Below are 18,572 nucleotides of genomic sequence, written 5' to 3' on the forward strand. Positions count from 1 at the left end.
AAAAAAAGTCCACAAATACCAAATGGTGGTGAGGATGTGGAGAAAAGGGAACCCTTGTACACTACTGTTGAGAATGTAAATTGATTTAGCCACTAAAGAAAACGGTGCGGAGTTTCCTCAAAAAACTAAAAACAGAACTACTGTAGTATGATCCAGCAGTTTCACTCCTGGGTATGTGTCAGAAAAAATGAAAACATTAATTTGAAAAGATACATGCAACCCAGTGTTCACAGCAACACTATTTACAATAGCCAAGATATAGAAGCAACCCAAGTGTCCATCAACAGACAAAAGGATAAAGAAAATGTGATATATACACACTCACACACACCCATACACAATGGCGTATTACTGAGCTATAAAAAAGAGGGAAATTCTGCCATTTGCAGCAATGTGGACGGACTGAGAGAGTATTTTGCTTAATGACATAAATTAAAGACAGAAAGACAAATAATGTATGATGTTACTTATGTATGGAATCTAAAAAATGAAACAAACTAATGTGTAATAGCATAACAGAAATGGACTCACAGATACAGAAAATAAACTGGTGGTTGCCAGAGAGAGAGAAGGTGGGCAGGGGCAAGATTGGGGGGGGATGGGATTAAGAGATACAAACTATTATGTACAAGATAGATAAGCAACAAGGGAATTACAGCCATTATCCTATGGTAACTTTTAATGGAGTATAATCTATAAAAACACTGAATCAGAATGCTATATACTTGAAATTAATATAGTATTATAAATCAACTGTACTTCAATAAAAAATAAATTCAAAAAAGTTTTAAGAATGTATATGCGTATTTCAAACACACATCCCAAAATTAGCTTGTTGTCCATTCATTCAGAACACAAAATCCCCCACAACTTCTAAATAATTAGATGAGTTCCTCTAGGAACTCTTGGTTGGGTGCTCAATAAACACTTCTCCTTTGTGGTGCAATACTTGACAGCAAAGCTCCAGCCCAATTTGTAGATTAGATATCTGTTATGGTCAGAATTAAAGTTCATATTCAGATAAACTTCAGATTTCCAACTGTACACAGACCCAACTTTACTGACAGCGACTAAATCGACTATGGTCAAAAATCTAGCAGCAAACATGTTTGCACATCACACGGGCTGCTGCTCTGGATGTGGGTTACACAGCAAACTGGGCCTAGTTCTTCAAGTAGGCAGCCTGAAGCGTCTGGCCATCAGGCAGGGCAGTGATGAGCCGCTGCGGGGCTCAACTGAGCGGACCAGCAGAGCCGAAAGCAGCGTGGAGACTGGGGTTGGGAGAATCAGGGAAGGACAGTGGGCGAAGGTGCCAGGAAAAGGGAAATTTCCCAATGATCTACTACCAAGCATTCTCCCAGAGCGCCTCAAACCTTTCCTCTGCTTCTCACTCACAGAAACCGGGCAGTTCTGATCTAAAGCTCTCACTCGGTTTTTCTGTCCGCTATATCCTTAAATGCTTTAACGAGTACTTTCCAATTGGTAGCCCTGTTTTTCAGAACCCCTACTAGCTTCTAGAAGGAGCTAATAAATAGAGAAGTAATGAGCAAATGATATTTCACAGAAGCCTTTGGTCAAAGTTTTCCTGTTTTTAAAAAAAGAAACAGCAAAAGAGGAGCCCATGACTTCAACTCTGAAAAAAATTATTCACGGGCTCCTCTAGTATATGGAAGACACCACAAAATAACAGATTTGATGTGTCAAAAGGAAGTTAATATTTATGAAGTATAAAATGAGTATATGTTAGTGCACTCATATAGAACTTGCTTCAGTGTCATTTAAGAAGATGCTCAAATCCCAAGATATTTTTGGCTCTGTGTATTTCAAACTAAAGATTCTTTTATCAGGTTCATTTGGAAAATTACACTAAACCTTCATTCTCTGCTAGTGTAGACCTGGGTGAAAGTGTAAGAAATCAGAGTGTTCAGATTAATTTGTTCTCCCCCAAATAAAAAATTTTACGTTAAAAAATAAAAATAAAGAAATAAATAAAATGTTAGTTTAAAAAAATGCTTAGAAAGTAATACTTACGTAATGCTATGATCAAAATGAACTAAGTGGAAGGAGGGAAAACAGACTAAGAGAGTTCAATCTAATCCTACTTGACGCCCACAAGTAACTTAAAAAGGAGCAACGCGCAGTGGGGGGACTTACTACTTCCAGAGGTGCAGGCCGCCGGCGCCCCCGGCTGTCAGGAAAAGCTCCCTGTTCTGCGGCAGGTGCCGGACCTGCCACACGGTCGACTTGTGAGCCTGAACAGAATAAGAGGCGCACGAGGCATGTGTCAGTTTTTATGATAAATACAGACTATCCTCTAAGAATTTAGTTCACCAGGTAATGACAGTAACTTACATGCAACAATAATTATTTTAATAATAAAATAAGATAAAATCAGAAGGTCTGAGAAGTGTTGCTGACTCCATGATGGACGGAAAGGGAGCAAGGGAGTGAATTTTTATTTCCTGAGCAACTTACATGTTTTAATCTTTATGGACTTATTTTTCTTTATTTTTATTTCCTTCCTTCCTTCCTCGCTCCCTCCCTCTCCCTCTCTCTCTCTTCAATTTTTTTTTTTTTAGTGGAGGTACTAGGGGTTGAACCCAGGACCTCATGCATGCTGAGCATGCGCTCCACCACTGAGCTCTTACCCCACCCCTTTTTCGCTTTATTTTTATACTCAGGGAAGCTCAAAGTCACACTTCCAACCCATCTCTTGCAAATGACACGATGTTTCAGCATGAATTTTATCCAGTCCCCTTACTCTAGACATCAATTTCATTTTCCATTTGCCCTTTCTTCATCAGTTTTTCTAACGTTGTAATACCACACATTTCCCTCTAAGCTACCTCAAATACTATTTGGAGCAAGGTAACGTATACATGTATGCATGCATGCATGTATGTACGTATGTATGTACGTACGTGTGTATGTATGAATGAATGAAGAAACTTCTGAGTACCTACTATGTACCAATCACAGTGATTAGCACTTTGAATCATCTCATTTAGTATATCACACTGCAGTATGAAGTAAAATGTGATAAACGACATAATGTATATATAGATATTTTTGTATATAATTAACATTATGCTAATTAGGTATTAATACAAATATTATAATTTCCTAGGAAACACTAGGCTAGGTTTGCTGCTTAAATTCCTAAATCAGCTCGTTTTCTTGTGATCGCGTCTACACTTCAAAGTAAGTGTCAGAGCCAACTGAGGCCTTTATTAGTGTCAAAAAGTCTAAAACTGATCAATGTTGGGGAAGTACTCTTTGCACAGAAAAACTTGTCAAGATCCTATAAGAATATATTAAAAATAGCTCCCTGCATGTAAAAACCTGGCAGGAACTTGGTGACTCATCCTATTTATTAGTCCAAAACAAGCTGTGAACACTGTGCATCATAGAAGGACGTTTGCCTCATGTTTACCTTTTCTGAAACAGAAGCGAAGCCTTTGGTTGGGTGCTGTGTTCTCATGTCAAAAACGTGAAACTTTCCTTCCAGGGACGTAGCCACTAACTTATTCATGCTTATGTCTTTTCTGTCAAACTCCAAGCTACATACCTGAAAACAGAGAATAGGTCTGATGATTATTATTGAAGAGGTTTTTTCAAACTAAGTAGAACCACCTTAAAATTATCAGCTCACGTGAAAGCACTTTAAAAAAATCATTTTATCTTTCAAATCAATACGTCAAATATTTTTAACGGTAAAAATTTCTTCTTGGTTAATAAGATCCACAAAACCATCTAGAGTTCCCCGATCCAGTAAATGCATCTGGAAAGTCATAATTTAACTTTTTACTGTTATTATGTCATTATTTTATAAAGTTAAGTCAAGGCTGACTTTAGAATGCAGGAGGAAATCACATTCTTCACTAAAGGTGTGCAACTCAGGAACCAAAAATCCGAGAGTATTTGGGAGCCTATTACAATTTCAGGCTTTCCAATATTAGCAGAAACAGGCCTCTTGCTAGCTCATTCCACTGTCACACTGTGTGGCCCGGAGGGGTCCGTGGCTGGGCCACAGGCTGGTGACTCACCGGGCACTGTCACACCACATCTGGGTGTGTGTTCCCTTTCTGAAGAGAGGACCCCTGATTTTTATTACATCCTCAAAGGACTTCACAGGCCCAAAAGGTTAAGAACTACCAACTGAGGGGTTTCACTGAGATGAGTTATGAGAGGCGCTTTCCTTTTGTAGTAGGTCAGAGGTAGATGGAAAATACATTCAGAGAAACTCAAAAGAATCCAATCGTACATTACCCCATTTTTTATGTTTGTCTCCCACCGCAATGACATACTTCTGAGATCAAACAGTTTGATATCTCCGTTGTCATAGCCAGCGCAGACAACACGTTCCTCCTGATTATAAGCATTGCCTGGAAATCAACACAAGACATTTCAGATCTTTATAAATGCTGATTTGAAGGCTGCAAGAAAAAAACTTACCACACATGTAACTTGTACCGAATCAGAAGAAGAAATCACACTGGGGAGAATCTCTTTTTGCCAATCCCGACAGGACATCGGGGTCACTGATTTGGTATCTAAGGCTGTTTAAAAGCAAAAGCCCAATCGCTGAGATTCTACACTCAAAGGATATGTGAAAGTGTGTATTGGATTTTAAGTTGAAAGCAAATAGTCTCTCTGTACTGTATCTGCAAAGACTAACAGGCCAACTACAGTTCAAACACAGCAGGGTCTGGCCGAATAAATACCACCTATGCTTCCATCGCTCTGCTTGGCGGTAGCTATACTGAATGCAAACAGAAACCACTTTAAACGTATTTATTTTGCAAAATGTTCTCTCATCTTTGCAAGGAAACCTCAGGTAAGTTGGAGCGCACTGTGATACGTTTTTATCTGTGTGGATGATCACACCCAAAGTAAATCTGTAATGCACGGTTAAATACATCCTGCACAGATCCAAGGATTTTTTTCCAGAGTACGTCTTATTGAGGAAAATGTGAACCGAGAAGGAAGCCCCTGTAACTGTGCCACGCGATGTGGGCATCTTACCCAACACCTTTCTTCTCTGCTGCCTGCAACTCCCTCTTTCTTATAAACTCCAGCCCTGCGTTTCCACTGTAGGTCCACCGAGATGGCACAACGGCATCTGAAACCCATGATGTCTAAAACTGAACTCACCATCTTCCTTTACAAACCATCGTATCCTCTGTGGCACTTTTTCAATTAATAACATCATTCACCTCACAATCAGCCTCAAAATTCAGCCCCCTTAAGACCTAATCCTTTCCCTTGTTCCTCATCCTTGCCACAGTGCACTTATTTTGCCACAGAATTATCTTCTGAATCAGACTCCTCTGCCCTGCCCCGGCTGCTTTCTCATTGCTTCTGACCTGTGTTTCCTGGGATACTGCAAAGAGCTCCGGAATCGTGTTCCCTGTGTCACTCATCTCTCCCCCTCCACAATACCAGTCTAGTTTTCCTAAAGCTCTCATCATAGCTCATCCTTGCAAAAGCCTTCGAAGGTTTACCACTACCGGCAGCCCATCTAAACGCCTCTGTCCGGGGCCCTGTGCCATCTTCCAGGATATTCCAACCACCATTCCTTCTACATACTTTCCTCCCAATGCTTGAACTCTCCTTCCAGTCTCAGTGGTTGAAATCCTACACATCCTTGGTCTGAGGTCAGTGTGTTCTTCCTCTCCAGTCATCTCTCCCTCGGAATTCCTTCTCCACTTACCATCCTCTGTGGTCTTTTATCACTCCCACCTTGTACTGTAACTAATGTGGATAACATGGCCCCTTTATTAAAACTACAAGCTTCTTTTTTTTGGTGGGGGGGTGGTTATTTATTTATTTATTATTTATTTTATAATGGAGGCACTGGGGCTTGAACCCAGGACCTCATGCATGCTAAACACACACTCTACCACTGAGCTATACCCTCCCCACCAAAACTACAAGCTTCTTGAGGCTAGAATATGAGTCTGTTTCACCTTTGTTAATGACCACAGCTATGCACATACTTGTCATTTGTTAAAAAAAACCCCAAAACTGTCAAATCAATGGATAAATGTCTTTTCTTTAAATTTAATGTCCTATATTTAAAATTGCACTTATGTTCCTTAGATCAATGATAAAAAGCCTTTAATGGACCCAAAGTTAACTACTTTTTAATTATTATATAAATTTTTAGATGATGATTCTAAATACTAATTCTAAAATTTCTCCCCAAGTGTGCATGTCTTAAGTTTATATTATTGCTTATAATCTGCACACACATAATAATTCCTGGACAGTAATTAATTAATTAATTAACAAAATTGGGTGGGAGAGGTAATGGGGTTTATTTATTTATTTTTATTGACCCCAGTACGTTGTATATGCTAAGCACGTGCTCAACTTCTGAGCTATACTCCCCCACTTATTGTTAAAATTAGAAATCTAAAATTTTCCTCTGATTAAATAACAATCCAATTTAAAAATAACATAAGAAGCTAAACAGTTCACTTACATTGTTAAATCCTATTTTTAATGTCTGTTATCTACACTGGATTATACTAAGAAAAAGGGGAAAAAAAGAAAGATTTAAAAAGAAATATGGCCCATCTCTTTTATTACCAAAAATAATTATAATTTTGGTGCTCAACAAGCGATACAAGGGCAAACATCAATTAGTCCTACAAGATCAATATTCATTTTAAATTATCAAATTTGTAAGAATTTTGTAATGGCATAACTATTTTCTAGAAAATAAACATACTCTGGGTAGAGCACAGTGTGAGGTTTGTTAGGGTACCGTTTGCATCTGAGGCTCTATTTAGTTTCACTAATGGCACTTGGTTCTAAACTAGGTCAATATTATCAGGTTAAGCAGAAGTACGTAATAGCAAATATTTTTGAGCATTTAATATCTAAGCACAATTCTAGGCACTTTACAAGTATTGACTCTGAATCCTCATAACAACACTATTGAGTAAATTCTAGTATTCCTTCCATTTTATAAATGAAGCAACCAAAAACAGAGAAGCTGGGTAACTTGCCCAAGGTCACACAGCCAGTAAGTAGCACAGTGAGGATTCAAACCCAGGCCCCAGAGGCTGCCATGAATCATCACGTCTATTTGCCTCAAAAACTGTCAGCATAACCCACAGAAGAGATCACAAAGACCTAACCGGACTTTCTTGAAGACCTGCGCTTTCTACAATCTGATACTTCAAATGCAAGAGTTGTTCGGTAATTTACCAAATGCCACGGTCCAGCAGTCTCTCCTGTTTTCTCCTTGTACAGGTTCCATATTAGCAACAGGATCATCTTTTTGCCTCGGGTCCCACACCTTCACGGTTCCTGGCAGGAACAAGAGTGAGTTGGCAAAATTCAATAGTGAGTGATGACATTTCTTTCCTGCATTCTCTTCATATGGCTTTCTATGTACATGGAGATATTACAGATGTTATATCTGAAAAATATTTGCATGTCTCTGACTTCTAATTAGGCAAGTTGAACTTAATGTCAGAGATAGAACCCATGTTACTGTCTGACATGACTTCCAAATTAATCGGTACACTTAAAGGCTAACACCTGTTCCCAAGTCACAACAAGGTATGCTGGACAAGGCAAACACGAATGTTATGGGATTCAAATTGTGCCTTATTTTCTTGGCTTAAGCCTAAAACCAATGTACTACTCATTTAGAATAAGTAAATAGTGTCATTTTAATGTTTTTTCCTTACTACCCATATAATCATTGGCATTTTTCTTTTACAGATGAATAATTTTAACATCTATGATTTATTATATGGGGTTCAGAATACCATTTCATATACTATTAAGTTTAACTTTCCCATGGCACTAGAGAAGAGGGAAAGATTTAATAAAAGTAATAAATAATTCTTCTCAATTTAATTTCAATGCCCTCATTTTTAATGCAAATTACAGAACTACTAACTAGTGTCACTGACTCTTGAGAAACACAAAGGCATGGAATAAAATGGCTAAAAAGCAAGTACCTAAGAGAGAATAGGAAAAGGGCACAAAAATCCTTAAAAAGGATAATAAATGCAGGAAAAGAGGAGATGAGATATTCTACTAGGTTTATTGCCAAGGATAGAAGAAAACTGGTCATTAAAACGGCCGCTTCAAGGAGAAATAAACTTCCTACAAATGTGACAAGAGTTATTATATTATCCTACAGGGTTCATACAAATTAACATTCATATTAAGTTAGTAATAGTTAAATGAGCCAAGAACATAAACAGACAATTCACAAAGCAAAATTAACTAGTAAATATAGAAACACAAGTTGGAACGGAATATTATTTTTATCTATAAAATTAGTGGGGGGGAAGGAATGGAAGCTGGTAGGGTAGACTGGAAATCCACCTCATCTACTGTAGCTTGTAAGGTAAATAGGTACTTTGGAAAGTTTGACAACTTTTTTAAATGATAAAGTATGGTTATTTCAAAAAAAGTTCCATACGTGATGATACTTATTTCTTCATTATTTTTAAGTCACTCTCCCAAAATAATAAACAAAAACTGAAGGCTTATTAAAAGAGGCATGGTTAGAGACACTGTGAGACATTCATAGGATGGAATATTATACAGTAATTTAAATGGTAATTATGAAAACCACACAGAAACAGCAGTGTTTACACACAGCGAAACATTAAAGGAAAAAGGAAACAAAATCATGTTAACACTGATAACACATGTCAAATTGTATCTAAGCTTGGAAAGGAAAACAAACCTAACAGACACGCTGGTGTGGTAGACGGAATGTTATTTTTCCTTCTATATTTCATATTGTTTTTACGATTGGAAAAAATGTTTGATTTCCAAAACACAGCTGCTCTTGACTAACTATTAGAAAATTAAATCCCACTTTTCTTTTAAAACAATTCCCACATGGTCTTGAGTGGCCATTAAAAAACTAGACAAACCATTAATAGGTTCCAGATCACTTATGCACCCCCTGCGAAGCAACAAAAATTCTGACTCTATTACAGTCATTCAGAACAGCGACTGGACACGAAAAGACCAGTCCTTTGTTAATTACTGACATCGGGAAAGGCAAAATTGGTGATCTTGGAACATCATGCACATTTCTCAGAGGAAAGACCACAGAACTTCACTGTTCAACCAGCTGCCAATAAGATAATTTTCACAAGTACTCATTCTGCTTTTTAAAAAAAGAAAATGAAAGCTGCCACCTACATGATATCATCAGCTGTCTCAAAAACCTGTAGAGAAATTTTAAATCCTGAAGGCTCATAGAAAACTATGGCTGTTAATAGTTGACCCAGCTCAAAACAAAAGCAGTAAGTGCTAAGCCTCTAGCTCGAAATACCCCAAAGTCTGATGCGGTTGAGGGACATGCAGTCAAGCATACCTGTCAAAAAGCCAGAATGTTAGGTTTTGGGGAGCAAGCACTGAGGAAGATTTCCACATAGAGAGAAAACACTGTTCCACAGAAACTTAATCTAAAAAAAATTTAAAATATACAGAATATTCTGACTCACCATCTCGGCTGCCAGTCACAATTTCAGGCGCTCCTTCCCCGATTCCCAGTCCACCTACACCATCTATAGTATTTATAATTTCCTTATGGCCCTTTACAGAATAGACTGGGATCTCTGGAGCTTCCAAATTCCTAAACAACAGAACAGTTTCTTACTTACACGTGTCCGAAGTGATTAGTACACAACTCAAATTTAAGAATGCGTGGCATATGGAGATTTTTATTTACAAATAAGGGTTCTGCAACTAAGGTCATTTATACGTTTACTTCCAAACTTTCCTCTCCATGGACTTTAGCTTCTTTCAGCCCCCAACGAGAGCTGTCATCAATCAACTTGGAGTTCTAACTCCTGAGCCCACTTCACTAAGCGGGCCTCAAAGAGGAACGACTACCTGGGGCCTCCGCACGTGATCAGCAGGGGTGCTTGTCAGTGAGCGCAGGTTCAGGGGCTCCTCCCCAGACATAATGCCTACATGTCTCCGGGATGGGGCCCCAAGCCTGCTGACTCTGGCCCACTGAAGTCTGATAGTCACTGCTTTAGGCAGAGAGCAAGTTCCAAGTGATGTGGAATGTTTCCAAGGTCGGCCTTGGCAGTTTGATCTTGGGATCTTTTGAGGGACAAAATGTGAGCAGTGTTTGCTTTGTATACAATTCTTCCTTAATAACGTATTATTTTCTCACTGAATTCCAGACTAATTTTCATCCAGTTACGTTTTTTTAGTTTATCCTCATGCTGGACACAATAAATGTTTAACAGTCAAACTGGCTGAAGTTTGTCTAATTCTAGGTCAGTTACATGAAGGGAATGCAGGAAATACCAACTCCTGTGTGTGGCTGCGTGAACGGCTCAGGTAGGTTATGCTAATACACGCTTTTCTTTCCTCCCTTCGTCCTCTCCCACCCCCTTTGGCTTTTCTGTTGGAGCCTCTATCCACATTTCTCTTTAACAAGTCAGTTTTTAATAACTTACACTTTCTCTTCTTAATGAATGTACTTCTTTATGACATGTGATCCCAATTTATTGCTGGGCCCAGATTTATTAGTAAAATCTCTCAAACCAAAATTTGAGAAATTCAGCCTAGCTTAGAGATGATGTTTATCTTTGCAGTATAATTGTGAAAGCATCAAGAGACTAAACAGGACTGAGGTTCTACTTAAAATAACTATTTGACTGTTGTTACAGACTTTGAAATATCACTTCTTTTAATGTGAAATTGTAAGACTTACCAATGAAAATAAGACAGTAACACCTGTGCTGTACTGGGAAGCTCTGTTAGGAAAATAGTCAACAGTTTGTATTTGTTGCATATTCTTGTGCTGAAATATATTTGTTTTTAAAAAATAACATTCAGACTTGTCTCTCTCCCAAGGTCTTTGAAAGTGTGTGACATAGCAGGGTAAAAACTAATAAATCTAATAAATGCTAAACTGATTGTCAAGCAGTTAAAGCAAGGTGGAGTAAAAGCTTCATTCTGTGTTACACTGTACTTCTAAGACAGGTAAGTCTATCGAAGTCATTTAATTACAAAGCAGCAGATTCCAAGTGAGACTCAAGAAAGGTCACAATAGAAGACACGAGCTAGGGAAGACAGTTCCTCTAGACCATTACTGTTTACTTTAAATGATTAAGAGATATTCTTGAAAAGTAATTAGAGAGGAATTTCAATTCATTCAACTCTTTAAATATGAAAAAATAACTCTAGGTAAAAACAAGAAAATTAAAGGCACTGGGCACAGTTGTGATTTTGCTCATTCAAAACAGGTTTTTTTTTTTAAACTTATTTTTGTCTTTTTTAACAAAATTATTTATTTAGTTTGTTTATCTTGATTCACTCAACATATGTGTTCCTAAAAAGTTGTGCTCAGATGTTAGTTAAAGCATTTTTTAAAATTAATGAATTGGAAGTTCTATGTTAAAAATTAAAACAGTGTGTCATTCTGTAATGCCAAACTTCTTCTTGAAATGTAAACAATATCTAGTTTTTCAGTGTTATACATGAGCATTTTTATATATTGTATCTTTTAAGGTGGAGAATAGCCCTTTATTTACAAGTATGTGTATTAAATGCTAGCCCCAAACATCATTGTGGAAATAAATATTGGTAACATTACCCAAAATATCTAAAGAAAAATAGGTTAGTATTTTAAAATGGGTTTTGAGCATGAAGTCAGAAATATACATTAAAAAATAATTGTCACATTCTTACAAATAGTTAAAATTTAACAGGGAAAGAAATATTTTAAAATTAGAATTCTTTCAGAGGAAGCGTAACAAGAGTGATAATCTAAGAAACTGCTTATTTCGTGTCTTATTACTGATAAAATAACCTTACCATATATGAAGGTTTCCAGCAAAATCTCCAGTAGCTAAGTATCTCTGCTGTAAAGATGTTGCACCAAATGTTCCACATTTAATGGGTTTGGCCTTTTCGATCTTGATGCAAGGGAGGGAAGAGAGGGTACGTTATTTATGTAAGCAGCTATTTATAACCCATCATTTTCTAGATTTCCATATTCTATGGCTCTATTTTGGAAATTAAATAAGGTACACAATAAAAAAGGCAATTAAAATGTTCTCTGATAAAAATTATTATGCTTTTCCTTTAGTCATTTTTGTATTGTTTGAAAGTACAGGCAGACCTCAGAGATATTTGTAAGTTCGGTTCCAGACCACCACGACAAAGCAAGTATTACAATAAAGTGAGTCACATGAATTTTTGGGTTTCTCAGTGCACCTAAAAGTTATGTCTACATATACTGTAGTCTGTTCAGTGTGCACCAGCGTTATGTCTAAAAAAAATGTACAGACCTTAATTAAAAATACTTTATTGCTAAAAAAGCTAACCACCATCTAACCGTTCTGCGAGTAGTTCTCTCTCTGCTGGTGGAGGGTCTCGCCTCGATGTTGATGGATGCTGACTCATCAGGGTGGTGGTTGCTGAAGACTGCGGTGGCTGCCGCAACTTCTTAAAATAAGACAACGGTGCAGTTTGCTAGTTTGCCTGACTCTTCCTTCCACAAACAATTTCTCTGTAGCGTGCGGTGCTGTTAGAATTTTACCCACAGAGGAATTTCTTTCAAAATCGGAGTCCATCCTCTGAAAACCTGCCGCTGCTTTATCAACCAAGTTTATGTCATGCTCTAAATGCCCTACTGTCATTTTCAACAATCTTCACGGCATCTTCACCAGGAGCAGATTCTACCTCAAGAAGCCACTTTGCTTGCTCATCCGTAAGAAGCAGCTCCTCATCCGTTTTCTCAAGAGATGGCAGCAATTCAGTCACATCTTCAGGCTCCACTTCTAATTCTGGTTCTCCTGGTATTTATACCACATCTGCAGTTACTTCCTCCACTGAAGTCCTGAACCCCTCAAAGTCATTCATGAGTACTGGAATTAACTTCTTCCAAACTTCTGGTCATGTTGATATTTTGACCCCTTCCCATGAATTATGAATGCCCTTAATGGCATCTAGAAGGGTGAATCCTTTCCAGAAGGTTTTCAATCGACTCTGCCCAGATCCATCAGAGGAATCACTCTTTGTGGCAGCTACAGCCATACAAAATGTATTTCTTAAGTCATGATAGTCGAAATTATTCCTTGATCAGTGGGCTGCAGAATGGATGCTGTGTTAGCAGGCATGAGACCATGAATCTCCTTGTCCATTTCCATCAGAGCTCTGGGTGACCAGGTGCACTGCCAATGAGCAGGAGTCCTCTGAAAGCCACTTTCTTCCTGAGTGGTAGGTCTCAACAGTGGGCTTAAAATATTCAGTAAACCATGTTATAAACAGATGTGCTGTCACCCAGGCTTTGTTGTTCCATTGATAGAGCACAGACAGAATAGATTTCGCATAATTCTTAAGGGCCCTAGGATTGTTGGAATGGTCTACAAGCATTGGCTTTAATTAAAATTAAAGTCACCAGTTACATTACACCCAGAGTGGCAGCCTGTCCTTTGAAGCTTTGAAGCCAGGCACTGACTTCCCCTCTCCAACTATGAAAGTCTTGGATGGCGTCTTCTTCCACAGAAGGCTGTTTGTTTCGTCTACAATGAAAATCTGTTGTTGAGTGTGGCCACCTTCATCTGTGGTCTTAGCTAGAGCTGGAGAACTTGTCTCAAGTCCACACCAGCACCTCTGCTTTCCTTGCAGTTTGATGTTATGGAGACAGCCTCTTTCCTTAAACCGCATACATCAACCCAAGCTAGCTTCAGACTTGCCCTCTGCAGCTTCCTCGCCTTCAGAGAACTGAACGGAGTTAGTGCTTTGCTGTGGATCAGGCTTTGGCTTAAGGGAATGCTGTGGCTGGTTTGATCTTCTATCCAGACCACTAAAATTTTATATGTATCAGAAATAAGGCTGTCTCACTTTCTTACCATTTGTGTGTTCACTGGAACAGCACTTTTAATTTCCTTCAAGAACTCCTTTGCACTCACAGCTTGGCCAACTGTTTGGTACAAGAGGCCTAGCTTTTGGCCTAGCTCAGCTCTCAATGCGCCTTCCTCCCTAAGCTTCAGCATTCCTAGTTTTTGATTTGAAGTGAGAGACATGTTCTACTTGAACACTTAAGAGGCCATTACAGGGCTAATTTAAACACTGTTGTGTCTCAGGGAATATGGAGGCCCGAGGACAGGGAGAGAGTTGGGGAAAGGGACTGGGCAGCGGAGCAAACAGAACACGTTCAACACTTACTAATTAAGTTTTCAATCTTATCCGGGCATGGCTTGTGGCGCTCCCAAACAATTACAAGAGGAACATCAAAGGTCACTGATCACAGATCACCATAACAACTACAGCAATAATGAAAAAGTCTGAAACAGTGCAGAAGGTCAATGGTACAGGCCTGAATCAAGCCTACTTTCTGACTTGGGTCCTTTGGTTTTTACCCCCATTCATGTCTTTACAAGATATAAATCCATGGTGTTTATGCTTCACTCACGTTCTTTTCTCCTTCTATCAAAGAAACAGATTTATAGGTACTAGTGATCAAATTAAACTCAAAATATGTAAAATGTATTGAAAAACAAACTCAAATGCATAAACAGCTTGTTATCTGCACCTCAACAAGGGCTGCACTTTGCTCAGAAGGGCTGAGCTGTGCTAAATGGACTTTAAAAAGCAGAGGTATTTGCGCTTCCCTTAGACAGTCATTGAAATCACAGTAGTAGCTAAACTGAGAGAGGCCGCTGGAGTGAAGCTAATTTTTTATAGTTGATAAAAGGGCTCCCTCCCTGCCCATTAAATGCTTTACCTTGGGAAAAGAAAAGATGAAAAGAATTCAGTGGACACTTAAAATTTTTCTTGCTAGAAAACTGATTGGTTAGAAAAAATTATAATAAAGATCTATTTTGCAAAATTTGTTCCACAAAGAAAATCAGTATATATTAGGTAATTTCGGCTGTGTGGTACTGAAGATGACCATCAATGATGGGCAGATTTGACCCAGCTCTTGGTTCTCTTTGCCAGGCTGAGTTAGCGTGATAAAGGAAGCCCATGACGGATAATTCCCAGGAGAGCTATTTCTGTTCTGCCTGTGGGTGGGTCTAGTACAGCTTGTCAGTATCTCCTCCTCCACATCCTGGCACTACTTAATTAACACTAAAGGTTTAGTCAACCAAATGCTAACAAGTGGTGAATTCAGCGACACAGAGGCTAAAAAAGCGGAATTTCATTAGCTTATTACTAATTTTTAAAAGTGTAAACATCCCCAGTTATAATTCCACTTTTCAGGGCCACCCGTAGTCCTTTGAGCCAATTAGAAAAAAACGGTGCCCTCTAGAGGCTGGTGGTAGTCTCACACCTGCAGGGCCTAAAGAGAGAGAAAGATGGATTTCAGCTCCCACCGGAACTGCTCAACTGTATACCAAGGCCCTGCCCCCATTCCCTGTCTATCCCTTTGTAACAAGATAAGGAGGCCATCAATGAAGACCCATTTGCTTTCTTCCTTTTTATCCTGGATGCACGGGCTCTGGAGCACATGACTTGAGGTGGTTCCACAAGGATATAATCAAGTAGGTTTCATCCTATTTTAATAAATAATTCAACCAGACCAATGGTAGTCCTCATCAGAATCGCCTGGTGGAAGTTTCAAAAATACTGATGTCCAGGTTTCACTCTAGTTTAGAAGCAAGAGCCCCAGTGCTTCAGAATTTCTTGGGGTGGGACAAAGGCATGAATATTTTAAAACACACACACACACACACACACACACACAACAGCAACCATACACACTCAGGTGACCCTGATGCACAGTAAGAGTTGAGAATCACTGAGATTGTACTTAATCTATACTCTTTCCCATTGCATCATCCCAGCCAAATACAATGCAAGCTCTTAAATTTGTGCATTTGTTTTATCCTCTCTCCAGACAGTAGGCGCTTTAGGAGGAGGGACTCATCTTTCAAATCTCTTTGGTCCTTCTTTAGCATAGTACCTTGAAATAACAGGTTCTCAGCAGACAGTTTATGGTAGAAAAGAGAAGAGCCAAAAGATACAGGTGAAACTACACAAAGTCGTTATTCCTACGGTTGAGATGATGGGTGATGCTAATTTTCTTCTCTTTCCTATCTATATTTTTGGTATGTTCTATCATGAACACACATTACTTTTGTTAAAAAGCAAAATTACTAAAACAAACAAACAAACAAAAAAAAACCTCCTAGACTCCTCCAGAATCTCTAAAAGAGACAAAGAGCACTATTTCTCATTACAGAACAAGTGTACTGAAATGTACACAAGTCATGTAGCCGTATAAAAAGAAAACTCACAAGTCTTTAGAAGCTCTGGTTGAGCTTTGATTGGTATTCGTTCCTAATGCTTCATCTTTAAGTTTCTTTGCACAATTCCAGTGTTTCTTATTGATTCAAACTCCTGACCCCAATCAACTAATGATCAATAAACCAGTATTTCAAAGTTCCAAGTTATATCCTTTCGCAGACATGAATTTACTCATTTAACAAGTAGTTTATTGAGCAGCTGCTCCTTACCCCTCTAAAGAAAGATATGCCCTTACTCTTCAGGAGCTCATGGTCTAATTAGAGATACATGGGACAGAATGATATATTTATGACACAGTAAGTATCACAGGAATGCAACATAAAGAGAAGTTACCTTGTGTAGGGATCAGGATGGGACATCATTAATCAAATATTCTGAACTGGACCTTAGAATATAAACAAGTGACTCGGGGCTCAGTGATGAGCAACACAAGGAAAGGTAGAAAAGAACAAGCCATGTTTAGGAGTAAAGAAGACAAACTGAACAAGAAAACTGGCATTTATAAAATTTAAAGTGGGATGGGGTTTGACTTTCCTTCTCATTTAAGCTTTCCTATCGAAATTGTATTCATCCTTTACCTACCAGTTTAACTCCTAACTGCTCCAAGCAGATTCTCTCCATAGCTTTTGGTCCCTGGAATTACAGACGTCCCGTAGTCTATTACAACTCTAAACCTCTGAGTATGAAGGATCGTTCTTTTTCAAAAGGCAACGCAAATCAAGGCATTTAAAAAACTGTACCCAGGCATAAAAATGTTAGTTAATGTTGTTATTCTCCAATTCGTTCCTTAGTATCTTTACAAAATTTGTAAATCTGATCTTGCCACATCCCATTTAAAACCCTTCATTAACGTCCCATTTTTCTTAGGGAAAAAAAAAAGACATAACTCTTTTAAAAGACCTATAGATCTTGCAACGTCTGGTCCCTGCTTACTACTCTTTTTGTTTCTAAAGGAAATAACCTCTCTCCCATCGCTAAGCTTCCACCTATGCTGTTTCCTCTAGAAATGTCAACTCCTAGTTTGGCCTAAATTAGCTTCTACTCACCCCAAATCTGGTTTTGTTTTGTTTTACTCTCATAGAACCGTGTTCCTTTATGTTAGAAAATTCATCTCAAGTTTGTATTTAAGTATCATTGGTTTGATTATTTAACTGATTCCCTCTCCCACTAGAAAAAAAACTCCATGATACGGGTGACATTGTTATTTACATGCATGGGAATACCAGGCAATAAACTGATACTCGTTGAAAGAACAGATGTGTTAGTTGTCTCCTCCAATTACACTGCAGGCATCCTGGTGCCTGCTTTGGCTCTGTTTGTATGAAAAAGCATTTTACTAACTTGTGCCTGTTAATACAACCGCGCACTGTCCAGAAGGGCCTCGAATTTAAACACAGCCGTAGCGTCACTTCCAGAGACCTTGCGCTGGACAGCGAGAGTGGCTGGCGGTAGGTAGAGGAAGGGACTTCAGGGCTTGGATGAACAAGCCCATCGACAATTTAGGACTCGGGACAAAGCGTTTTACATCGGAAGTTTTCCTCAATCTGCGAACCGCTTCGCTACTCCCGCCCAGCTCGAGTTGTGCTATGGCGAGACGCTGGACGAAGGCGTTGGCAAAAAGAAATGCCGACACCCTCCCGCCCCGGATCCTCACTCGCCCCCAACGTCAGTCCCAGGCCTGGGAACTGGGCAGTGTCGACCCGGCACCCACCTCCCGAAGCAGCTTTAGGTCCCCGTGCTGGATCTCGTACAGCTGAATGACGCCGGTGCCCCGGGCGAAGTTGCCCATGGTCACAAATTTGGCGCTGCAGGGCACCCACTTACAGTCAAACACCGTGTAGTTGAGGCCTTTCTGGATATGGGCGATGATCTGAGGCTTCTCGAAGGCCGACATGGTCCAGTTGATTGATTTCGCTTCTTCTAAAGGGCACACCCTTTCCCTAACAAAACGCTAACCTGGAAACCAGACACCGAACAGTAAAGACAGTTTGTCCCTCCCGCTTGCCGTACGCGCCCTCTGACGCCCTAGCGAGTTGGCTTTAGGTGTCTCAGATAGTGCCAGATGCGCCACTGACGGCACACAAGATTTTTCTTCATCGACGGCACAAATTTGTTTATCGCCTTTACTATTGCCTTTCGTACATACACAGATTAGAGATTACAAAACGTTTTGGCTGCGAAGGGGCCGGAGGGAGCCTGTAAGAATCAGGCACATTTTAGGACAGCCTATCTCCCTCCCCAACAAACACACAAAATCCGGCTTCAGGCCCCCTGCGTGGGACGTCTTAGGAAAAAAGGCGGAG

At 39.3% G+C, this 18,572-nt stretch overlaps 1 protein-coding gene across 4 annotated transcripts in view; it reads right to left on the reverse strand.

Moving 5' to 3' along the window:
• Positions 1–18,282, reverse strand: part of DNAAF10 (dynein axonemal assembly factor 10) — a 34,472-nt gene extending 16,190 nt beyond the window's left edge. For 3 of the 4 annotated variants that reach the window (XM_074341251.1, XM_074341252.1, XM_010963792.3), the window contains exons 1-7: positions 17,981–18,281; positions 11,827–11,927; positions 9,495–9,625; positions 7,219–7,320; positions 4,270–4,385; positions 3,434–3,568; positions 2,155–2,252 (exon numbers count right to left, since the gene is read on the reverse strand). In XM_074341251.1, the coding sequence (XP_074197352.1) occupies positions 2,155–2,252; positions 3,434–3,568; positions 4,270–4,385; positions 7,219–7,320; positions 9,495–9,625; positions 11,827–11,927; positions 17,981–18,163 (866 nt within the window). In that variant the 5' untranslated portion in view covers positions 18,164–18,281. Of the gene's footprint in view, positions 1–2,154; positions 2,253–3,433; positions 3,569–4,269; positions 4,386–7,218; positions 7,321–9,494; positions 9,626–11,826; positions 11,928–17,980 lie in introns of all 4 variants that reach the window. The other variant, XM_074341250.1, reaches the window with a different exon arrangement.
• Positions 18,283–18,572: the final 290 nt, after the last annotated feature.

This window comes from Camelus bactrianus, chromosome 15 (assembly GCF_048773025.1).
Source record: "Camelus bactrianus isolate YW-2024 breed Bactrian camel chromosome 15, ASM4877302v1, whole genome shotgun sequence".
Classification (NCBI taxonomy): domain Eukaryota; kingdom Metazoa; phylum Chordata; class Mammalia; order Artiodactyla; family Camelidae; genus Camelus; species Camelus bactrianus.